Raw genomic sequence first — 24,734 nt, 5'->3', positions numbered from 1 at the left:
TCATTTCCTACACTTACAACAGTGCCTGGTCAGACTGCTTGACACTCCTCAGATCCATTCTCCCCATGAACCAACAGGTCCAACTTCTGACCCTTCTCAGATTAAAAAAAAATAAAGAAATAAAACCTTCTTTCCATACTATTGATTACACTCCTAATACCACCACCACAAGTTTCCACAATCTGCCCACCTTCCTTGGCACCCTCAATACCATGACAACACCCTATTCCCTCTTCTAGTCTCAGTATTCCTCTAATCAGTCCCTGGTCTGATCTGTTTCCTGATCCTTCCTCCCAGCTTCTGCATCATTGTCCTTCCCCCATCTCTTCTTCACCAGCAGATGTGGAATGAACCTTGCTCAAATATGAGGACTGTCAGAACTCAGTACTTATTTTTATGGTGTTTTGTGGTGAAAAAAATAATAGCATATAACTCCCATTAACATTTTAATTCAAACACCACAAAGCAAAAAGCACACAATTTAAATATCACTTATAATAATAATTTTCATCCTTCAAAAGTACAAAATCTTTTACAGACAAAGCACCTTTTAAAGAATTATTTTGGTTTTTCTGCACTCCAACTAAATTAGTCAAAATTAGTTGAAATTTTTGCTCCATATAATGCAAATTATATTTCCAAATAAAAATGTACAAATTGGACTTTACACTAAACAAACCTGCTTTTCCTTGACATTTATTTCCATTTTGTATTCTTTTTCAAGCTGTTCTACTTTTTCTGCTGCTTCTTTTACTTCAGAAATAAAATAAAGTGAATAATTAGTACTTAAACTAAATATACTTCAAGAAATCAAATATAATTATTTTAAAATATATGTATATTTGTATAGCTTTTTCATTATAGATTTACTGCTGAAGTTATGTTTGAAGTTATGAACCATTAAGAGAAAATATTTTTTGCACTCTCTACAGATTTATTCCAGTATTATGTAAAATGGGAAGTCAATGAGAATTTCATGTATAGAAATGATGCAAGGCTGGGGACTTAAGTGTAAATAAGCAATTAATGAGCCCAAATTTTTTGCTGGTATAAACCAGTGCCGCTTCATCATATATCAAGAAGGTAACTACAGAAAACAAGCAGTGCCATTGTGGGTGGGCTCCATAATTAGAAAAACAGGGTCTGAAAGATGCTTATGGTGATATGTACTAATACAAAACCCTAAAACAGAAGTAAAACAAGAACAAAGCTGACAGGCAGCAGCACAGACAGCTGCAGCAGCACAGGAGCCAGCAAACAGAGCTGTAAACAGGGGAGTTTGAGTGGGAGTTTGCAAGAGAAGACTAAGAGGAAGGCAGAGGAATAGACAGGCTAGTGAAGGGCGTGTCTGGTGTTCTGGCAGTGTTTTGGTGCTCGTTGGGGGCTTGTTTTGCTGTGGGTGGTGGTGTTTTGGTTTGGTTTGTGTTTCATGGACTAACAGGATTTACGTGGGAAGGCTATGACAGATACAAAGGCAGCAGTGGAAGACACAATAAAGATGACTGGATGTGGAAGCTGCGGCATGTACATGATCCTGGAGAGGGTACATGAAAAGAGTTTTGTCTGCATGAAGTGCCACCTGATAGAGCTGATGGAAGAAAAGATCAGAGGATTGGAGATGCAGGTGGACACTCTGCTTGAGTTTAGAAGGGGGTTCAAGCAGATGATGGAGCAAAGACACGAGGAGGCTGAAGGGAAAAGCTCAGACTTGCAGATGGAAGCAGGACAAAAGAACTCTGAGGGGAGACTGCTAGGTGAGGAAAGTGGACAGTGGATGCATGTGACTAAGAGAACCAGGCAGAGGAAAAGACGGGCTAGTGAAGGAGAAATAGAGCTCAGGAACAGGTTTGCGGAGTTGGAAAATGAAGAAGGGGCACAGCAGATGGTCACTGAAGATGAGAGGGCAAGGAAGAAGAGAAGAGCAGCTAGTCCTATAGGAAGAGGGGAAGAGTCAATGGAGATAACACCAAATATGAGCCCCAGGAGGATACGGGCTGGGTTACAGAGGATTGCAAGGGAGAATAGGAATCGAGAGGACTTGCAGCCAGAGGGAACAGGGGATACACCAGAGAATTGCACCATCACCAGGAAAAGGCAGGTCTACGTGATTGGGGACTCCTTACTGAGAATAGACAGGCCTGTAACCAGAGCTGATCCAGAGAACAGAAGGGTGTGCTGTCTGCCAGGTGCTAAGATACAGGATGTGGACCTGAGGCTGAAGAGGATCCTAATGGGAGCAGGAAAGAATCCACTGATTGTCCTTCATATGGGAACAAATGATACGGCTAGATTCTCGCTGGAACGTATCAAGGAAGACTAGGCTAGGCTGGGGAAGACACTTAAGGAAATTGAGGCTCAGGTGATCTTCAGTGGGATTCTGCCTGTTCCTAGAGAAGGGCAACAAAGGTGTGACAAGATTATGACGATCAATAGATGACTCAGGCAGTGGTGCTATAAGGAGGGCTTTGAGATGTATGGCCACTGGGAGTCATTCATGGACAGAGGACTGTTCCTCAGGATGGACTTCACTTGAGTAGGGAGGGAAATAGACTTCTAGGATGGAGGTTGGCACAACTGATTAAGAGAGCTTTAAACTAGGAATCTGGGGGAGATGTCCAGGTAATCTCCACACCGGATTTTAACATTGAGAGGGAAGAAAACAAAGTAAGAAAGGATACAGCCGTGGGTAGGAGAATGGACATAAGGAAGAAGGGTAGTGTAGATACCAGTCTAATAGGTGATACTGGCAGTAGAATGTCTGTGCCTAATGGAGTAAAGAATGTGAGCGAAGCCAAACAGCAAAAATTAAGATGTTTGTACACCACTGCGAGGAGCCTAGGTAAAAAAAAAAAAAAAAAAAAAATGGAGGAACTAAAGTTACTGGTGCAGGAAGTGAAACCAGATATTACAGGGATAACAGAAACATGGTGGAATAGTAGTCATGACAGGAGTACAGGTATTGAAAGGTATATGCGGTTTAGGAAAGACAGAAATAAAGGCAAAGGTGGTGGAGTAGCATTGTATATCAATGATGAGGTAGACTGTAAAGAAATAAGAAGAGATGGAATGGATAAGACAGAGTCTGTCTGGGCAAAAAATCACATTGGGGAAGAAAGCTACTAGAGCCTCCGCTGGGATAGTGCTTGGGGTATGCTATAGACCGCCGGGATCCGATTTGGATATGGATAGAGACCTCTTTAATGTTTTTAACGAAGTAAATACTAATAGGAATTGTGTGACCATGGGAGACTTTAATTTCCCAGATATAGACTGGAGGAGAAGTGCTAGTAATAATAATAGGGCTCAGATTTTCCTGGATGAGATAGCTGATGGATTCCTTCACCAAGTAGTTGCTGAACCAACAAGAGGGGATGTGTGGCAAGGCGACGACTCACGAGCACGGCACCTCCTGCTGGTCGTCCTGGGAATTAGCTCTTCAGCCCAAAGCGCCCTCTGCAGGCCAGTGTCTTGCCTGTCGCTGGCCCCCGTGTCCCTCCCGGACCCCGGTGCCCCTCTACGTCAGGGTTCTGCCCCAGCAGTAAGCTACAATCTAGGTCCCCCCACCCAGGGGAACCCCAACCCTCTATCCATCTTGCCTCAGTGGCTACTGCCAGTCACCATCTAGCCCCCACTCACTGGGGCAGACTGCAGTCTGTAAACCACTCATCATTGGCAACGTGGGGGTTAGGACCTGCTGCCTTTGCCTATCTCTGGGCTGCCCTTCTGCAGCCCCAGTACCTTTTCATAGGCCCTTTTCAAGGCCTGCAGCCTGAGGTTTTATCAGGCTGGAGCTCCCCAGCTCCCTCTGCCCTTTCCCAGCACTGCTCCACTTCAGGTACCCTTCTCAGGCAGCCAGGTCCTTGTCTCTCAGAAGCCAGAGAGAGAGACTCCCTTTTTGAGCTCCTGGCTCACAGCCCTTTTATAGGGCCAGTTGCAGCCTGATTGGGGCGTGGCCCCAGCTATGGCTGTTTCCCAATCAGCCTAGCCTTTTGCATTGGTAGCCCTCTCCAGGGCTGCTTTCATCCCCTGTTCTGTAGGAGTGGGGCAACTGCTCCACTACAGGATGCCATTTAGAAGAAATGGTTGTAGGGGACAACCTTGGTTCGAGCGATCATGGGCTAATTCAGTTCAAACTAAATGGAAGGATAAACAAAAATAGATCTGTGACTAGGGTTTTTGATTTCAAAAGGGTTAACTTTAAAAAAAATAAGGAAATTAGTTAGGGAAGTGGATTGGACTGAAGAACTTATAGATCTAAAGGCGCAGGAGGCCTGGAATTACTTCAAGTCAAAGTTGCAGAAACTATCAGAAGCCTGCATCCCAAGAAAGGGGAAAACATTCATATGCAGGAGTTGTAGACCAAACTGGATGAGCAAGCATCTCAGAGAGGTGATTAAGAAAAAGCAGAAAGCCTACAAGGAGTGGAAGATGGGAGGGATCAGCAGGGAAAGCTACCTTATTGAGGTCAGAACATGTAGGGATAAAGTGAGAAAGGCCAAAAGCCATGTAGAGTTGGACCTTGCAAAGGGAATTAAAACCAATAGTAAAAGGTTCTACAGCCATATAAATAAGAAGAAAACAAAGAAAGAAGAAGTGGGAGCGCTAAACACTGAGGATGGAGTGGAGATTAAGGATAATCTAGGCATGACCCAATACCTAAACAAATACTTTGCCTCAGTCTTTAATGAGGAGCTTAGGGATAATGGTAGGATGACAAATGGGAATGAGGATATGACGGTAGATATTACCACATCCGAGGTAGAAGCCAAACTCAAACAGCTTAATGGGACTAAATCGGGGGGCCCAGATAATCTTCATCCAAGAATATTAAAGGAACTGGCACATGAAATTGCAAGCCCATTAGCAAGAATTTTTAATGAATCTGTAAACTCCGGGGTTGTACCGTATGACTGGAGAATTGCTAACATAATTACTATTTTTAACAAAGGAAAAAAAGGTGATCCAGGTAACTACAGGTCTGTGAGTTTGACATCTGTAGTATGCAAGGTCTTGGAAAAAATTTTGAAGGAGAAAGTATTTAAGGACATTGAGATCAATGGTAATTGGGACAAAATACAACATGGTTTTACAAAAGGTAGCTCGTGCCAAACCAATCTGAGCTCCTTCTTTGAGAAGGTAACAGATCTTTTAGACAAAGGAAACGCAGTGGATCTAATTTACCTCAATTTCAGTAAGGCATTTGATACGGTTCCACATGGGGAATTATTAGCTAAATTGGAAAAGATGGGGATCAATATGAAAACTGAAAGGTGGATAAGGAACTGGTTAAAGGGGAGACTACAATGGGTCATACTGAAAGGTGAACTGTCAGGCTGGAGGGAGATTACTAGTGGAGTTCCTCAGGGATCGGTTTTGGAACCAATCTTATTTAATCTTTTTATTACTGACCTTGGGACAAAAAGTGGGAATGTGCTAATAAAGTTTGTGGATGACACAAAGCTGGGAGGTATTGCCAATACAGAGAAGGACCGGAATATCATACAGGAAGATCTGGATGACCTTGTAAACTGGAGTAATAGTAATAGGATGAAATTTAATAGTGAAAAGTGCAGGGTCATGCATTTAGGGATTAATAAGAATTTTTGTTATAAGCTGGGGACGCAACACTTGAAAGTAACAGAGGAGGAGAAGGACCTCGGAGTATTGGTTGATCACAGGATAACTATGAGCTGCCAATGTGATATGGCTGTGAAAAAAGCTAAGGCGGTCTTGGGATGCATCAGGCGAGGTATTTCCAGTAGAGATAAGGAGGTGTTAGTACCGTTATACAAGGCACTGGTGAGACCTCATTTGGAATACTGTGTGCAGTTCTGGTCTCCCATGTTTAAGAAGGATGAATTCAAACTGGAACAGGTACAGAGAAGGGCTACTAGGATGATCCGAGGAATGGAAAGGAGACTCAAAGATCTTAGCTTGTTTAGTCTAACCAGAGCCGGCTCAGGCTTTTTTGCTGACCCAAGCGGCAAAGGAGGAAAAAAAAAAAAGCCGCGATCGGTGGCACTTCGGCGGTGGGTCCTTCAGTCCGAGAGGGACCCGCCGCCGAATTGCTGCCGAAGACCCAGATGTGCCGCCCCTTCCCATTGACCGCCCCAAGAACTTGCTTCGTTCACTGGTGCCAAGAGCCAGCCCTGAGCCTAACCAAAAGAAGGCTGAGCGGAGATATGATTGCTCTCTATAAAAATATCAGAGGGATAAATACCAGGGAGGGAGAGGAATTATTTAAGATCAGTACCAATGTGGATACAAGAACAAATGGATATAAACTGGCCATCAGGACGTTTAGACTTGAATTAGATGAAGGTTTCTAACCATCAGAGGAGTGAAGTTCTGGAACAGCCTTCCAAAGGGAGCAGTGGGGGCAAAAAGACATAGCTGGCTTCAAGACTAAGCTTAGAATATCAGGATTGGAAGGGACCTCAGGAGGTCATCTAGTCCAACCCCCTGCTCAAAGAAGGACCAATCCCCAGACAGATTTTTACCCCAGTTCCCTAAATGGCTCCCTCAAGGACTGAACTCACAACCCTGGGTTTAGCAGGCCAATGCTCAAACCACTGAGCTATCCCTCCCCCCCAGTTTATGATAAGTTTATGGAGGGAATGGTATGATGGGATAGCCTAATTTTGGCAATTAATTGATCTTTGACTATTAGCGATAAATATGCCCAATGGCCTGTGATGGGATGTTAGATGAGGTGGGATCCGAGTTACTATAGAGAATTCTTTCCTGGGTGTCTGGCTGGTGAATCTTGCTCACATGCTCAGGGTTTAGCTGATCGCCATATTTGGGGTCAGGAAGGAATTTTCCTCCAGGGCAGATTGGCAGAGGCCATGGAGGTTTTTCGGCTTCCTCTGCAGCGTAGGGCAAGGGTCACTTGCTGGAGGATTTTCTGCACCATGAAGTCTTTAAACCATAATTTGAGGACTTCAATAGCTCAGACATAGGTTGGGGGTTTGATACAGGAGTGGGTGGGTGAGATTCTGTGGCCTGCGTTATGCAGGAGGTCGGACTAGATGATCATAATGGTCACTTCTAACCTTAAAGTCTATGATTCTATGACAGGAAAATAAATGTATGCAGTGTTGTTGTAGCCATGTTAGTCCCAGTATATTAGAGAAACAAGGTGGGTGAGGCAATATCTTTTATTGGACCAAATTCTGTTGGTGAGAGAGAGAGAGAGAGAGATTTTTAGAGCTATACAGCACTCTTTGGGTTTGGAAAATGCACTAAATACCCCAACAACAACTATGTGGGTGAAACAAGACAATCACTATACTCAAATTAACTCTCACAGAAAAATGATAAAAGACAAAAAATATGGTATCATAGAATCATAGGCCTGGAAGAGACCTCAAGAGGTTATCTAGTCCAGGCCCCTGCACTCATAGCAGGGCTAAGTATTATCTAGACCATCCCAGACAGGTGTTTGCTTATCACTTGTGCGTGAACACTTTTCACAAAGCAATTACTTTATATCTGACCTATAAGTCCCCATCCTCATTGGAAACCTGCATAACACCTTCAAAGAATGAACCTGGGAGCTTAAATTCATAATTTTGCTAGATTCTAAAAATCTTGGACTGAATTTATGGCTTATCACAACAATCTGTAACCTACTTACCCCCCCAATAACTGGGGTGGTGTTAACAGGCACTTCACCTTCAATGGTCCCTTGAGATGTGTGTTAACTTTTTATGCTAAACAATCTGTCACCGCTTGTATTTAGCTGAACCTGTGACTCTGAGTACAATTCTTAGACCTGAAGAGGAGCTCTGTGCAGCTTGAAAGCTTGTCTCTCTCACCAACAGAATAAAAGATATTACCTCCCTATCTCTCAGGTGAATAATGTTATTTTCAAGCTTTTAGAGCAGTGTTTCTCAACCTGCGGCCCGCTTGCGGCCCAATCAGCACAGAGCTACGGCCCATGTGACATCCTCAGGGCCACAGAGGTAGCATTGGATGTGGCCCACAATGGTAAATAGGTTGAGAACCACTGTCTTAGAGTATTACAAGTATACAGGTTCCAAACCTACTCCCACTATATTAAAGGGAGTTTTGCCATTGACTTTAAGGGGAGTAAGATTAGGCCAAATGAGTACAAAGAATGGATGAGAATCTTTTTTATACCCCTTTTTAGAACCTAGTTGACCTTCCTCAGGAATTGTTGCCATATTGTGGAACCAAGTTATGCTGTAATAAGGGCATCTGCTCCCCTTACCACCACATAAGCATGTCCTATAATCATGCTTAACAGTGTGCCTATAATTCATTGGTTCTAATAAATCCCATCATTCCTGCCAAAAGTGCATGTTATGCTATCTCCAAGGATCAAAGAGATTGTTACATATACAGAGTACATTATGAGTATTGTAAACATTAGGCAGAATTCTCACATTTAAAACACATTTCCAATCTGGAGTTCTCTGCTTGCACACGAAGTTCTTCAAAAGCCAATATCATTCTCTAAAAAATAAAATATAGCAATAAATGTTCACAGACAAATGATTTCCTATAATGAAAAAGGAATGTACATACCATTTAAAAATATGCAGTATTATAAGCCAATGGTAATGTTTCCAGATTAAAAAATACTTTGTTAAAACAGAGTTACAGTTGTAAACAGACAGCTATTAATTTAAATCAATATTATTAGAACACTAATTATTTTAAAAATTAGAAATTCAAGTAATTCCATACTTAGATGGTAAGTTCTTTAGAGCAGGGATCATCTTTTTGCTAGCTATTTGTACAGTGTTTAATATAATGGAGACCTGGTGCACAACATGGGATGCCTAGGTGCTATCACAGTACAAATAATAAATAAAAGTCAAAGGTTAAAAAGACAAACATTTAACTTAACTATTTTAATATCATATTCTCTACCCCAGATAAAAATGCCTTTCCCTTCTCATTGACAAATATTCAAAATTCTCACTATATCCCCACGGAACTTCAGAAAAAAACTTAAGGTCAAATGTACTTTGCAAGACTCTACTGATAGTTTTACAATTACTTTGTTTAAAATACCAAAGTCCAGACAAAAAATTGTGCAAGAGAACTTAATACCTCCCTAATCTTCCACATTTACTCATCTGTTCCTCCACAAAATATATTAAGGGTTTGTCTACACTACCACTTAAGTTGACGTAACTTAGTCATTCAGGGATGTGAAAAAGTCACCCCCCTGAGCGACATAATTTCCATCGACTTAAAGTGGCATATACACCATGCTATGTCAGCGGGAGACACTCTCCCGCCAACATAGCTTCCACCTCTCGCTGGGGTGGAGTAATTATGACGACAGGAGAGTGCATAGTGCGGTAGTGTAGACCAGCCTTAAGATTAAATGTTCACTCTACTTACGATGCTGTACTTAAAACTGGTGTATATTTTCAATTCTTATGTCATAATATAATTGTATTGCACCTTATAATGTTTGTAAGCATGTTTTGTATGAACACGTATACATTTTTCAAATAAAGTTCTTTATGTTAAAAAAAACACCACCAACCGACTAGAACAAACTCTCATAATTATGTTCTTATCAAAGACTTGGGCACTTGGCACCAGTAGCTGCCCAAGTGACAATGGAAGGGAATGCTGGAGAGACTGTGGGAATTCTTGTTTTATTTTTATAAACAATCCACGTGACTCAGTTTTACTTTGTATTGTTACCCACTAGTTGCAAAGAGGTTAACTTCTCCCCAGACACAGAGAAGCGAGACATAAGTGGATGTCACCCTTGAGAGACAATAGGAGACCCAATGACAGAAAATTAACTTTTAACTGTCTGGGAGACAAGGAAGGCTGCATCTACAACAGGGGTAGGCAACCTATGGCACGCCTACCACCTTCGGTACGCGAGCTGATTTTCAGTGCCACTCACACTGCCTGGGTCCTGGCCACTGGTCCAGGGGTTCTGCATTTTAATTTAATTTTAAATAAAGCTTCTTAAACATTTTAAAAACCTTATTTACTTTACATACAACAATAGTTTAGTTATATATTATAGACTCAGGGTATGTCTACACTACGAAATTAGTTCGAATTTATAGAAGCCGGTTTTATTGAAATCGGTTGTATACAGCCGATTGTGTGTGTCCACACATAAAATGCTCTAGGTGCTCTAGTCGGCGGACCGCATCCACAGTACAAGGATAGCGTCGACTTCCGGAGCATTGCACTATGGGTAGCTATCCCACAGCTATCCCACAGTTCCCGCAGTCTCCACCGCCCCTTGGAATTCTGGGTTGAGATCCCAATGCCCGGATGATGCATTGTCGCGGGCGGTTCTGGGTACATGTTGTCAGGCCCCTCCCTCCCCCGTCACAGCAACGGCAGACAATAGATTCGCGCCTTTTTACCTGGGTTACCTGGGTTACCTGTGCAGACAACATGGAGCCCGCTCAGCTCAGCTGAGCTCACCGTCACCATATGTCCTCTGGGTGCCGGCAGACGTGGGACTGCATTGCTACACAGCAGCAGCTAACTGCCTTTTGGCGATAGACGGTGCAATAGACTGGTAGCCTTCATCGGCGATCTGGGTGCTGGCAGCCGTGGGGCTTGCCTTTTGGCAGTAGATGGTGTATTACGACTGTTAGCTGTCCTATTACAAGTCCGGTCATCGTACGTTAGCAGACTCTTCCCTGAGCAGCCGATTGTGCAATAGGCCTGAAGACCATCGTCATACACCGCCCCGTATTTGCTGCCAAGTACCCAGAAAGATGCCGAGGGCTATCAGTCACGCTGCACTGTCGTCTTAAGATGTAAAAAATAGATTTGCTCTGTATTCATTTGCTTCCCCCTCCCTCCGTCAAATCAACGGCCTGCTAAGCCCAGGGTTTTCAGTTTAATCTTTGGGGGGACCATTCTGTGTGACAGTTGTTTGTGTTTCTCCCTGATGCACAGCCACCTTTCTTGATTTTAATTCCCTGTTCCTGTACCTGTACGCCATGTCGTCACTCGGCCCTCCCTCCTTCTCCTGGTCCATCAGATACTACTTTCGCGCCTTTTTTCTGACCAGGCGCCATAGCTAGCACTGGGATCATGGAGCCCACTCAGATCACCGCGGCAATTATGAGCACTATGAACACCACGCGCATTGTCCTGGAGTATATGCAGAGCCAGGACATGCCAAGGCGAAACCCGGACCAGGCGAGGAGGCGATTACAGCGCGGCGATGAGAGTGATGAGGAAATTGACATGGACATAGACCTCTCACAAGGCACAGGCCCCAGCAATGTGGAAATCATGGTGTCACTGGGGCAGGTTCATGCCGTGGAACGCCGATTCTGGGCCCGGGAAACAAGCACAGACTGGTGGGACCGCATCGTGCTGCAGGTATGGGACGATTCCCAGTGGCTGCAAAACTTTCGCATGCGTAAGGGCACTTTCATGGAACTTTGTGACTTGCTTTCCCCTGCCCTGAAACGCCAGGATACCAAGATGAGAGTAGCCCTCACAGTTGAGAAGCGAGTGGCGATAGCCCTGTGGAAGCTTGCAACGCCAGACAGCTACCGGTCAGTCGGGAATCAATTTGGAGTGGGCAAATCTACGGTGGGGGCTGCTGTCATCCAATTTGCCAGGGCAATGAAAGACCTGGTGATAGCAAGGGTAGTGACTCTGGGCAACGTGCAGTCAATAGTGGATGGTTTTGCTGAAATGGGATTCCCAAACTGTGGCGGGGCCATAGACGGAACCCATATCCCTATCTTGTCACCGGAGCACCAAGCCACCGACTACGTAAACCGCAAGGGGTACTTTTCAATGCTGCTGCAAGCCCTGGTGGATCACAAGGGACGTTTCACCAACATCAACGTGGGATGGCCGGGAAAGGTACATGATGCTCGCGTCTTCAGGAACTCTGCTCTGTTTCGAAAGCTGGAGGAAGGGACTTTCTTCCCGGACCAGAAAGTGACCATTGGGGATGTTGAAATGCCTATCGTGATCCTTGGGGACCCAGCCTACCCCTTAATGCCATGGCTCATGAAGCCGTACACAGGCAGCCTGGACAGGAGTCAGGACCTGTTCAACTACAGGCTGAGCAAGTGCCGAATGGTGGTGGAATGTGCATTTGGACGTTTAAAAGCGCGCTGGCGCAGCTTACTGACTCGCTCAGACCTCAGCGAAAAGAATATCCCCATTGTTATTGCTGCTTGCTGTGCGCTCCACAATATCTGTGAGAGTAAGGGGGAGACCTTTATGGCGGGGTGGGAGGTTGAGGCAACTCGCCTGGCCGCTGATTACGCGCAGCCAGACACCAGGGCGGTTAGAGGAGCACAGCAGGGCGCGGTGCGCATCAGAGAAGCTTTGAAAACGAGTTTTGTGACTGGCCAGGCTACTGTGTGAAACTTCTGTTTGTTTCTCCTTGATGAACCCTCCAAACCCCCCCTCCCCGACCCAGTTCACTCTACTTCCCTGTAAACCAACCACCCCACCCCACCCTCCCCTCCCACTTGCAGAGGCAATAAAGTCATTGTTTTTTCACATTCATGCATTCTTTATTAGTTCCTCACAGAAGTAGGGGGATAATTGCCAAGGTAGCCTGGGATGGGTGGGGGAGGAGGGATGGAAAAGGACACACTGCATTTTAAAACTTTAACTCTTATTGAAGGCCAGCCTTCTGATGCTTGGGCGATCATCTGGGGTGGAGTGACTGGGTGGACGGAGGCCCCCCCACCGTGTTCTTGGGCGTCTTGGTGAGGAGGCTATGGAACTTGGGGAGGAGGGCTGTTGGTTACACAGGGGCTGTAGCGGCGGTCTCTGCTCCTGCTGCCTTTCCTGCAACTCAACCATACGCTCGAGCATATCAGTTTGATGCTCCAGCAGACGGAGCATTGCCTCTTGCCGTCTGTCTGCAAGCTGACGCCACCTATCGTCTTCAGCCCGCCACTTGCTCTGTTCATCCCGCGATTTAGCCCGCCACCTCTCCTCTCGTTCATATTGGGCTTTTCTCATCTCCGACATTGACTGCCTCCACGCATTCTGCTGTGCTCTATCAGTGTGGGAGGACATCTGCAGCTCCATGAACATATCGTCCCTCGTCCTACGTTTTCTCTTTCTAATGTTCACGAGCCTCTGCGAAGGAGAAACATTTGCAGCTGGTGGAGGAGAAGGGAGAGGTGGTTAAAAAAGACACATTTTAGAGAACAATGGGTACACTCTTTCATTACAAGGTCGCATATTTCGGCTTGCAGGCAGCCATGGTAGGCCACAGTGTTTTGGCTTTTTTAACCTTCTTAACATGCGGGAAAGGTTGCAAACAGCAGCGCATTTCCCATATCAAGGATGAATTGGGTTGTCCATTTAAAATGGGGTTTCAATGTAAAAGGAGGGGCTGCGGTTTCCCGGTTAACATGCGGCACAAACACAAGTAAACCACCACCCCACCCCCCACACACACGATTCTCTGGGATGATCACTTCACCCCCTCTCCCCACCGCGTGGTTAACAGCGGGGAACATTGCTGGTCAGAAGAGCAGGAACGGGCCCTCTGAATGTCCCCTTAATAAAATCACCCCATTTCAACCAGGAGAGCTTTCTGGAGATGTCCCTGGAGGATTTCCGCTCCATCCCCATACATGTTAACAGACTTTTCCAGTAGATGTACTGGCCGCGATTGCCAGGGCAAATTAATCATTAATCATTAAACACGCTTGCTTTTTTTTTGGTAATGTTTACAAATATTTACAAAGTTACACTCACCAGAGGTCTCCTGTGTGCCCTGAGGGTCTTGGGTGAGTTCGGGGGTTACTGGTTCCAGGTCCAGGGTCACAAACATATCCTGGCTGTTGGGGAAACCGGTTTCTCCGCTTCCTTGCTGCTGTGAGCTACCTACAGTACCTCCATCGTCATCTTCCTCGTTCCCCGAACCGTCTTCCCTGTGTGTTTCTCCAGTGAGAGAGTCATAGCACACGGTTGGGGTAGCGGTGGCTGCACCCCCTAGGATCGCATGCAGCTCCGCGTAGTAGCGGCAAGTTTGCGGCCCTGCCCCGGACCTTCCGTTTGCTTCTCTGGCTTTGTGGTAAGCTTGCCGTAGCTCCTTAATTTTCACGCGGCACTGCTGTGTGTCCCTGTTATGGCCTCGGTCCTTCATGGCCTTGGAGATCTTTTCTAATACTTTTCCATTTCTTTTACTGCTACGGAGTTCAGCTATCACTGCTTCATCTCCCCATATGGCGAGCAGATCTCGTTCCTCCCGTTCGGTCCATGCTGGAGCTCTTTTGCGATCCTGGGACTCCATCACGGTTACCTGTGCTGATGAGCTCGGCGTGGTCACCTGTGCTCTCCACGCTGGGCAAACAGGAAATGAAATTCAAACATTTGCGGGTCTTTTCCTGTCTACCTGGTCAGTGCATCTGAGTTGAGAGTGCTGTCCAGAGCGGTCACAATGAAGCACTGTGGGATAGCTCCCGGAGGCCAATAACGTCGAATTCCGTCCACACTACCCCAATTCCGACCCACAAAGGCCGGTTTTATCGCTAATCCCCTCGTCGGAGGTGGTGTAAAGAAACCGGTTTAAAGGACCCTTTAAGTCGAAAGAAAGGGCTTCGTTGTGTGGACGTGTCCAGGCTTAATTCGGTTTAACGCTGCTAAAGTCGACCTAAACCCGTAGTGTAGACCAGGCCTCAGAGAAAGAGACCTTCTAAAACAGTTTAAAATGTATTACTGGCATGCGAAACCTTAAATTAGAGTGAATAAATGAAGACTCGGCACACCACTTCTGAAAGGCTGCTGACCCCTGATCTATAAGGTGCAACTAGAATGGTTTTTGAGACTTGCTGCTGCCCAGAGCAGCGAGACAGGTTCAGAGAGAGTGAGACTAGGATAGATTCAAGGATGTCATGGAACAGTGCACAGTTGTTTTCTGCCAATATAGACTCTGTCAAGTTTTCCATGATGATCTAAGGACTCTCAAAGGTGGTGTTCCAACTGACTAATAAATGCCAGCTTGTTTTGAAAAGGCTACCCTCTGTCACTGCAAATACTGGTTATATTGCTCCATAAAGTAGTGGAAGTTTCTAAAAGGAGTCTGAACTTGTTCAGACTTGCTGTAGAATCACAGAGAAAAATCAAGAGTGCTGGCGCCTAAAGGCCCAGCCTCGGAGTTGTACAACTGTGGGTCTCACCCTTGTAAAAAGCAAAGGGCTTGGCAAAAAATAGGGATACTCCAAAGAAACTGTATAAAGGCTGGGGCTATAAGGATCCCGGGATTTGGGTCCTCAATTTTGGCAGGTCTACAACCCAGGGTTTTTTTGTTGTTTTGTTTGGGTGGCGGGGGGGAAGAGCCTGGGTCTCAGACAGTCCCTTGTCGCCACCAGTGAAGACAGACAAAGCAGTATCTCACTAGTCCTAGAAGATCAGGACTCACAGGAAGGTCCTATTGGAATGCCCAAGGCCTAGAGCCATCTGATTGGCTCACACCCACTACTTACACCAGGAAGTGTCCCAGGCAGGGCTGTCCGAGCAACTGTGCAGACTCTTTGATGATGCTGCAACAGACCTTACTCTTCTCTGTCTTCTGCAATCTGCATCCAATCTTGTTCCTAGTTCCACTCAACTCTTCTCCTGTTCCTGATCCCTATCTTGCTCCTTCCCTTGTTTTTAAGTTCCTGCCTTCTTCCTGATCCTTGCTTCATCTCTGGCTCCTGCCCCTATACCTTGTTCTAACAGCCCTATCAATCCTGTCTCTGATCCCCAGCTTGTTTTCTGGCTCCGGTCTTTGACCCCCAATTACCAAATCTCCTGTAGGTCAATGACAAATGTGTTTTGTATTTAAGAAAATCTCAGCATTCACTTCAACTCAATTCAGCTGTTTAAATGTAGAGTATTTTGAAACCTCTTACAATCAATCACTTACCTCAATATTATTATTAAGTGCCATATATAGATGTCTGGTTTCTTCTCTTTCATGTTCATCTGTCAATATAAAAATATTTTGAACAAAATTTTACTTTTAGGATATGCATAACTATACAGCAATAAATGTAATACACAAGGGCATATTAGATTCTACATATGATTTTAAAAAAAGTTTTGCCCAAGCATTTCAATACACAGTGCATCAAGAATTAAAACGCGGATATGGTGATCCTGCTTTTTCTCATCATTTTACCAAAATGTCTGCAAAAATATTGTTGGCAAATGTTATGCAATGCAGAAAAAGTGTATTCTCCATCTAAGTAGCATTCCAGATCAGTTTACATGGCTTCATTCTGAATTCAACTTCTTCCAGACAGAATGACAGGCTAGATGTAAATCCAGGATCAAACAGTATAAGCATATTATCATTTTTATTGTTATAACAGATTCTGATACATCAATACACAGTGACAGCAGGAGTATCAAAGTTGATAATTCCTTGAGTAGCCCCACTGAAATCCACTTTGTTTCACTGAGACTACTTGAGGAATAAGGAGGTCAAGTGATATGGTCACATCATTATACATGCTAGTAGTGCCGCATACAACTAGATATTTCTGAATCGAGCATTTATATATATTTATTTACTTCATGGATTACCCCCTCAACCTAACCATTGTTAGTTGGCCAATTTCTAACAACCATCATGGCAGAAATGAGTCTTGAGCGGGTAGTTATTTTAAAGATAAATTCAGGAAAGGTGTTCCATATGTAAGAAATGGCATAGAAGAAAGTGTGAAGACACTTCTGAGAAAATCAGTCAAATGGACCATCAAGACTGACATTGTTGGTAAAGACGAGGGAACATGAGGCTGATGTGATAAACGACAAGAACAGATAACTAAGATGAGGCAACATTGTGAAAGGCCTTGAAGGTGAGAACAAAACATTTGAATTTGATGCAATGGAAAACTTGGTCAGCAAAGAGATCCAAAGAGGTTTGTGTGATATAGTTAGTGCAACAGGCAAAGAAGATTATTTTAGCACCTTTGTTTTGTATGGACTAAAGGGGGATGATGTCAATGTTTTAGCTGTGTGAACAGAAAGAAAAGATCTTATTTTAGAAATGTTATGAAGGAAAATACAGCAGGATTCGCACCTGACCTAGATGTGAGCACAAGGGAGATAAAAGAGTCAAAGTTAATGTGCCAGAGTGACCTATCACACTGCTGTGGTAGCTAAGCACCTTACAAAAATGTCATGGGTTCCCCATATAGCATAATCAATACTGATTTTTTGTTCTGCCCTGTCTTCCATTGCTGTAGAAGGAAGAATATATTTTTACATTTTTATTATTGAGGGAATGCTATGATGCAAGGTTTAGTCTTGCATTTTATCCTATATGAGGCAAGATGCAGGTCATCCTCTTCTCTTGTGAAAAGAGGTTTCAAAGCCATGAGACAACTCTTAAAAAAATCTCTGCATCTTGCGCTTAAGACTTTCACCCTTGTAGCTGACACAGCAGTCATGAAAGATAATGGTCAACAACGGGGCTACTCACAGTAGTAAAGTTAAATGTGTAAATATGTGCAGGATTGAGGCCAGAGAAACAGAGCAACTCTCCAGTGGTGTGGGTTCAGCAACATTGAGGGTTTTGAAGATTAATCCAGATCAAATTCAAGATTATAGTTCTAAAGTCCCAATTCAGGAAAATACTTAAGCACATGCATAATTTTAAGTACTTAAATTGAATTTAATGGGACTATTAAATTTACACATATGCTTAAATACCTTCCTGGATCAATGTCTAAATGGGTAGCCAATGTAATGTACAGAATACTAGAGTGATGCACTTATTTTGTTCTGCATTGTTTAGGAATCAAGCTGCCCCAAACAGGTCAATGTTGCTTCCGATGAATATGCCAAAGAAAAGGTTGGGAGACATAAATGTATAACTCTTTAACAACCTTGTTGCCTTTGGGGAAAAAAAACCCTCTGAAATTAAGACCACAAAACTAATAGTATTAAGTCTATGGCTTATTTTCTACAGAAAACTTCATCTTAGTGAGATAAGCCATGCACAATTTATTCAAACTACACTAGAATCCATGCCAGCAGAAAGAAAGCTTTTTCTCCCATGCAGCAGTGTGCATTTACAAATGTAAAACAGTATCTAAATATATTTACATTTGTTGGACTTCTCTGTGGATCGAGCACAGGTTTCCTTGAGCAGATTACACAGATGTCTTGTTGCACTGTTTCTGAAAGAAGAAATAGCTATTTTATTATTATTATTTACATAATATTACAGGGGTGCATAGTATTTTGCAGATATAAAAACGACAAGGTCCTTGCCTTGAGAAGCTCTGCAATCTAATGTCTTTCTTCAGTGCAATTATTTAAAATTATAAATAAAAATGAGAAGTGTTCAGTATGAATTTTTTTTCTATAATATTTTATTCATATTACTTACTCTTGTTGAAGATCTTTATTTTCACATATCTCATCTTCTAATTTCAAACTTAGTTTTTCATTTTCAAACTAATTTTATAAGAGACACAATTAAAAAATTAGTTATTCAAAATACACTTATTATCTAGCTCCATTTCTTTTCAAATCTCACCTGATAATATATTTTTATGTGCTGTTAATTATACCTCTTATTTTCTCTCTCTGCGCTGTTATTTCAGTCCGACTGCAATATTATAACTCTGAACCATGTTTTGTGATACAGTTTGTATGAAAGAGGGAATAAACATATCAAGTTTCACTGTACTCTTTTTACAAGTTACAGAGAAGCTTCATTTCCACGTGTTAATTACATTCTTATTTTTTCTTTGTATATATTAACTCATTTTTTTCTTTCAAAACAAACATTCATTATTGAGAGGATAAGTTTTTACATTTTACAATTAAAAAGTGAAGTTTTGCTTGTAAAAAGGTGAAGCTGTTGGATCAATTAGACAGTCACATTTTTTTCCACATGAGATTAATTGCTTAAAATATTTTTGTGAGCTGTGAATCATTATTGAATATTAAATTATATCAGAAATCCAAATTATGTGTGTTTACTCAGAAAGTTTTTATTCTTAAAAATATATTTTGAGGTATCCTATACAGAAACTTGCCTGTAACTCTTGAATAGCTTTACGTTGTGCTTCAATAATCTTTTTATTTTCTTGCAGTTTTCTCTCCTTCTTCTTCAGTTCAGATTCTACTGTCAGTTTCCACCTCTTGATCTTTTCAGCCTCTTTGTAGAGTTTTGAATAAAGCTCATGCATTGTCTCTATATTCTATTGAAACAGGTTTCAAATTTAATCTGAAATGCTGTTTAATTAAAAATATTCTACATATGTCTCTTAGAAATATCATAAGAATTCATATTTCTTTAATAAATTGCAAAGCAAGCTGCTCTAGGGACCAAAGTTTAAACTGATTAAATTTGGTAGCACCATTGATGCATTATTCTGAATGCTTACAGCAGCCACTAAAACCACTGTGTACCAATTTGTTTCATGGAATAAGAAATAACAAAAAAGGCATAATTACAATACAATAAAAATAAGGGAAAATTATCCTAACATACTCAGATCTTCTAACATAGCTGAAGGCAAATCCTGGCAGTCATAGATGATTACACAGGGTCAAATCCAGGCCCCACTAAAGTAAATGGGAGTTTTGTTACTAATTTCATTAAGGCCAGGATTTCACCCACTAGGTTTCCCATACCAAGTTCCAATGCCCAAAAGTCCAGACATTGGGAGTGAAATCAGTAGGACTCCAGAGAGCATATCCAAGAATTCCTATGTTTTTTCTGCAGTAGAGGGTCTTTATATGCTGTTAATTATATCAGTCAATTAAGAACTCTAAAAAGAACTGTAGAGCACCACACAAGAAATGTAAAAAGGGACAAAGAGTCCTGTGGCACCTTATAGACTAACAGATGTATTGGAGCATAAGCTTTTGTGGGTGCATCTGACGAAATGGATATTCACCCACAAAGGCTTTAACTGGGGGAAATGGGCTGAAAGTACAGTACTGTCATTCAGTTTTTCAGTAGTTCATGCTAGTAAATTATTTGGCGTTTCCATAGATTGTACTATGTATAAGTGGAAGGCTGTCTAATGGTTAGGGTACTAGCCTAGGACTTTGGAGACCAGAGTTCAATTCCCTCCTCTGCCACAGACCTTCTCTGTCATTCAGTGACTGTACCTTTGTTTCCTCATGTGTTAAACACTACTTGCCTACCTCACAGGAGCATTGTGAGTGTGGATAAATACATTAAAGATTGTGAGGTGCTGAGATACTAGATTCACAGTCTGTACACTTAACTGACCTCTTCTTCTACCCCAGGCAAAAAATTTATTTTCTGTGAAACAGGATCTGAAAAAGATATTTTGATAAGTATTTTTTCTAAATAAATTTGTATAACATATAATATAATAGCTTAAAACTATGTTACAATATTTAGAAGTGTCTTCTTAGAAGACATTACAAAGTGCATATAACTAGAAACTTAAATTTAAAGAGACTATTGTACAAGATGATGTAATTTTGGCCTTACCTGGATCTGTGACTTCACCATGGCTTGGTGTACTTGTCATTACAAAAGGCAAACTAAAATAATCTTCTGTGCACTTGTTAAAAACCTGGAAAATTTTAAAAATTAGTTTGTTAAGGTATATCTGAGGGAGTGCCAATCCCAGAACAATACTATAGCTAAGGCTCTGTTCAAAATTTATTTTCCATTCCCTGTAACATTCTCAGAAAATGTGTGATGAAATTTCACAACCTAAATCTTACCTTATAAATCAATTTTTCATTTTTAGAAAATACCATAGAAATCTGATATGAGCATACCTGATCTCAAATGCTTTTAAAAACTGAGCATATCTGGAACTGATCAGTACTTGAATAAGAGACCCCAATAAGAAAAAATAATATGTTGAACCTATGTATATTTATGCAATAATAGACAATTGAGCTTGTGCAGGCCTCAACTAGTACTACTGACTGACAGAATATGAAATAGTTCATAATCCAATTGCTTTCAGTGGGACTATTTGTCAAGTAAGGTACTATTCAGGGTGAATAAGGATATCTGAATATGGCCTTGACATTTTATAATCCCTGGATCATTTTCTGTATTCTAAATTATCCACAATAGGCTTTGCAACTTTTATTTCTCGTTGGCTGAATATCTATTTTTTTTTCTGTCATTGTTCTCAAATTATTGTAGCTTTCTGTAAAAAACAATATTGGGGGGGGATGAAATTTTTCATTCTTGTTCTTAGGAGAAATATTACCATTTTTGGAAATTCTGGTAACATTATTTTTAGTTGTTTTGGAGCTATAGTTAGGCTTGGAAGGATTATATTATCAATAAGCGTCAATTTCAGCATACACACACAAACCAACTAAAAAAATATTTCCACCTATAATCATCAACATTTACAAATAGGCAAAGTAAGAAAAATGCTGCTTATTTGTTTGATTTCAGGATTTTGTATATTTCTACATGAGATACTGATAATGTTTTAATGGCTATAAATCTTTAACTTCTTAAATTTCGACATCTATTGTGACTAAATATTTACTGTCGAACCCCTCAGGTTCCCACAACTATGAAACTTTAAATCTATAAAAATGGAAAAAAATGCTTAAAACTAATTATTATCCATCAAAATTATTTTAAAAAATAAACAAACCAAATTCTGCCAAGCCTAGCTACAACCATAATTCTCCCTGCAGCTTTCAGAGTGCAACAGGTGTAACCTTCCAGATGCATTATTCGGTGTATGTGTATGGGTTTTCAACCTTTTTCTTTCTGAGGCTCTCCTCTTCCCCTCCCATGCTATACAAGTTCCCTGGTTCACTGCAACACTTTTTCAGTAGATTAATAGCCAGGGGCGGTGTTAGGGGGTAGCTAGCAGAGCTATTGCCCAGGACCTCACGTCACAGGGGGCCCCGCAAAGCTAAATTGCTCAGGCTTCAGCTTCAGCCAGGAGCATCGGGGCTCAGGATTCAGCTTTTGGCTCCTGTGAGTCTAACACTTGTCCTGCTCTTTGGTTTATTTTGGCAGAGGCCCTGAAACCTGCTGGCAGCCCCCTTAGGGACCCTGGACTCCTGGTTGAAATAGGGTTGCCAACCCCCCAGGATTGCCCTGGCCTCTCCAGGAAGTACATATTAATAGTCAATTAAATATTAGGTCATGGGATGAAACCTCCAGGCATACGTCCAACCAGAGTTGGCAACCCTAGATGAGAACCACTGTCATAAAAAGAAGAACAAGAGTACTTGTGGCACCTTAGAGACTAACAAATTTATTAGAGCATAAGCTTTCGTGGACTACAGCCCACTTCTTCGGATGCATCTAATAAATTTGTTAGTCTCTAAGGTGCCACAAGTACTCTTGTTCTTCTTTTTGCGGATACAGATTAACACGGCTGTTACTCTGAAACTGTCATAAAAGTACTTCAGTTAGGCTGGCCTGGAGCGTCAATGTAGAAGTGACACTGACACTATGAGACACGAATAGTGCCTGACAAGGGCCTTGAACTCCTCTCCAGGAACAGGACTTCGAGCCCCAGAAGGGCCTGCGCGGGCCGCTAGGACACGGCAGAGCCGTGTCTCTCCCCGCCCCGGACAGCGCCTCATTTCACCTCACAAACCTGCCCCGGGGGATACAGCCACCCGCCACCCGCCGCCGTGTCCCCGCAGCGGGGGGCCTGGGGCCAGGCCTGCGTGTTCTCCGCGCCCGCGCCCGGGCAGACCGCGGCCAAGCAGCGGCCGTTTGGTTCGTACCGCCTTTACCTGACGGGATCCATCGTCCCGGGCGCTCGCCTGCGGCTTCACGGCAGACACTTGGCCGCCGCTCAGCCTGGGTGGCACGAACAGGGTAAAGGGCTTTTCTTTTTCCATTTCCCCGGGGCCCCGCAGCATGAGAACCCGGGGCTCAAAGGCACAGGGGCCGCCACCCCCGAGCGCAGCGGCGGACGGCCGCGCGAGCCAGAGGGAGACGGAAAAGGCGGGAAGCGCGAGCCGGGGGGGGGGGTAGGGGGGGAGGTGCGCGTGCTGCCCGCGCGGCGCGGGGACAGCTGGGCGGGGGCACTGTGCAGCGGGGGCTGTGTGGGGAGCCCCCGGCGCGGTGTGACGCGGCGCGCGCTGGCCGCAGCCTGGCCCCCGGCGCGTGGACGGCTCAAGTGGACACACGCAGGTGGGGCAGAAGACACCGGGACGCCCCCTTCACACCTCAGCCTTGTTTGGAAACAGATGGACCCCGGGGCCTGCCCTGAGAAGGGCGTAGCGCTCAGATAGGGGAGCAGAGGCGGCTGCTCCCCTATTCCCTGCCTCTTAGCAGCAATTCCCCGCAGGGCAAAGGTGGCTTGGAATCCCTGCCCGCCTCAAACCTTCTCCCTGGGATCTTAGGGTTGCTCTGTGCCGCTCACGTCCTTTGTCATTGCCCCCGTAAGAATGCTTCAGGCCCACTTCTGCTCTTGGTAATACCTCTGCAAACCTAATGCCTTCCATTCTATGCCAAATAATGTCTCGGGCTCTGTATTTTCTTATATTATTATCCAGTGGCCCCTGTCTTAAAGGCTACTGGCTTTGCACAGGTGGTATGGAGAGCATCATTTGATCAAAAAGAAGAACAGGAGTACTTGTGGCACCTTAGAGACTAACAAATTTATTAGAGCATAAGCTTTCGTGGACTACAGCCCACTTCTTCGGATGCATCTAATAAATTTGTTAGTCTCTAAGGTGCCACAAGTACTCCTGTTCTTCTTTTTGCGGATACAGACTAACACGGCTGTTACTCTGAAACTTGTCATAATTTGATCAGTGGACTATTACTGGTGATAAGGAGGAAAGAGCCCAGGTGGCTTCTCAAAGTGAGATATGACAAAAATCTAAAACGGGTCGGCAACCTTTCAGAAGTGGTGTGCCGTGTCTTCATTTATCACTCTAAGGTTTTGCATGCCAGTAATACATTTTAAACTGTTTTAGAAGGTCTCTTTCTAAAAGTCTATAATATAACTAAACTATTGTTGGATGTAAAGTAAGTAAGGTTTTTAAAATGTTTAAGAAGTTTAATTTAAAACTACATTAAAATGCAGAACCCTCCGGACCAGTGGCCAGGACCCGGCCAGTGTGAGTGCCCTTGAAAATCAGTTCTCGTGCCGCCTTTGGCCATAGGTTGCCTACTCCCGCTCTAAAATGTACACATCCCCTATTTATTTTTTTATCTAAACAGCAAACTTGAGTGGGACACCACTGAAAGGTAATAAACATAGAAATCTCCACCCATACTTGTTACAGACCTACTTTTCAGGATGGACTGCACTTTAAATTGCCTTTAAAAATAGCTGTTTTGTACTCACTTTACTATATCTCATTTTAGAGGAGGAGAGAGGGAGAGGAAATGGAAACAGGTAGGGAGGGGGAAAAGATTAGGAGGAACAGCTCCCTTCACTTACTTTCTTTTATCTCCATTTCCTTTTTTGTCCTAATAGTCTCTGCTTGGTCTGATGTGTTTGTTTCACCTGTTCCCTTCATTCCTTTAGTCTGAGGCTGTGGTGCCTCAAAGCTTTACATATCTTATTTTCTACCCGTTTTAGTCAGTGTAACAGAGTGTAGGCCACAGAACAGTCATACTTGATACACATAGTTACACCACTTACAGTTGTAAGTTATGTGGCTAGAGCACTCCTTTGACTCTTCCTAAATCCATACAAAATAAAAGTCTCAAACTATAGTAAAAAACACTAGTAATATGTAGATAGGGCAAAAACATATATAAATTTCTGGAAAAAAATATCTTTAAAACCTTAAATTTAAGTTTTATATCTTTAGTC

The 24,734-nt window shown here is 43.1% G+C and overlaps 1 protein-coding gene across 1 annotated transcript in view; it reads right to left on the bottom strand.

Moving 5' to 3' along the window:
* The window catches only part of SYCP1 (synaptonemal complex protein 1), a 75,955-nt gene extending 53,068 nt beyond the window's left edge, over positions 1–22,887 (bottom strand). The window contains 9 exon segments of the mRNA XM_034767065.1: positions 680–753; positions 8,412–8,481; positions 15,878–15,936; positions 18,067–18,140; positions 18,353–18,420; positions 19,008–19,172; positions 20,216–20,262; positions 20,444–20,528; positions 22,693–22,887. Coding sequence (XP_034622956.1) covers positions 680–753; positions 8,412–8,481; positions 15,878–15,936; positions 18,067–18,140; positions 18,353–18,420; positions 19,008–19,172; positions 20,216–20,262; positions 20,444–20,528; positions 22,693–22,821 — 771 coding nt within the window. The 5' untranslated portion in view covers positions 22,822–22,887.
* Between the last annotated feature and the right edge of the window lie 1,847 nt (positions 22,888–24,734).

This window comes from Trachemys scripta, chromosome 4 (genome assembly GCF_013100865.1).
Source record: "Trachemys scripta elegans isolate TJP31775 chromosome 4, CAS_Tse_1.0, whole genome shotgun sequence".
NCBI lineage: Eukaryota > Metazoa > Chordata > Testudines > Emydidae > Trachemys > Trachemys scripta.
The sequence above is the reverse complement of the archived record's forward strand: the minus strand, read 5'-3'. Positions and strand labels throughout refer to the sequence as shown.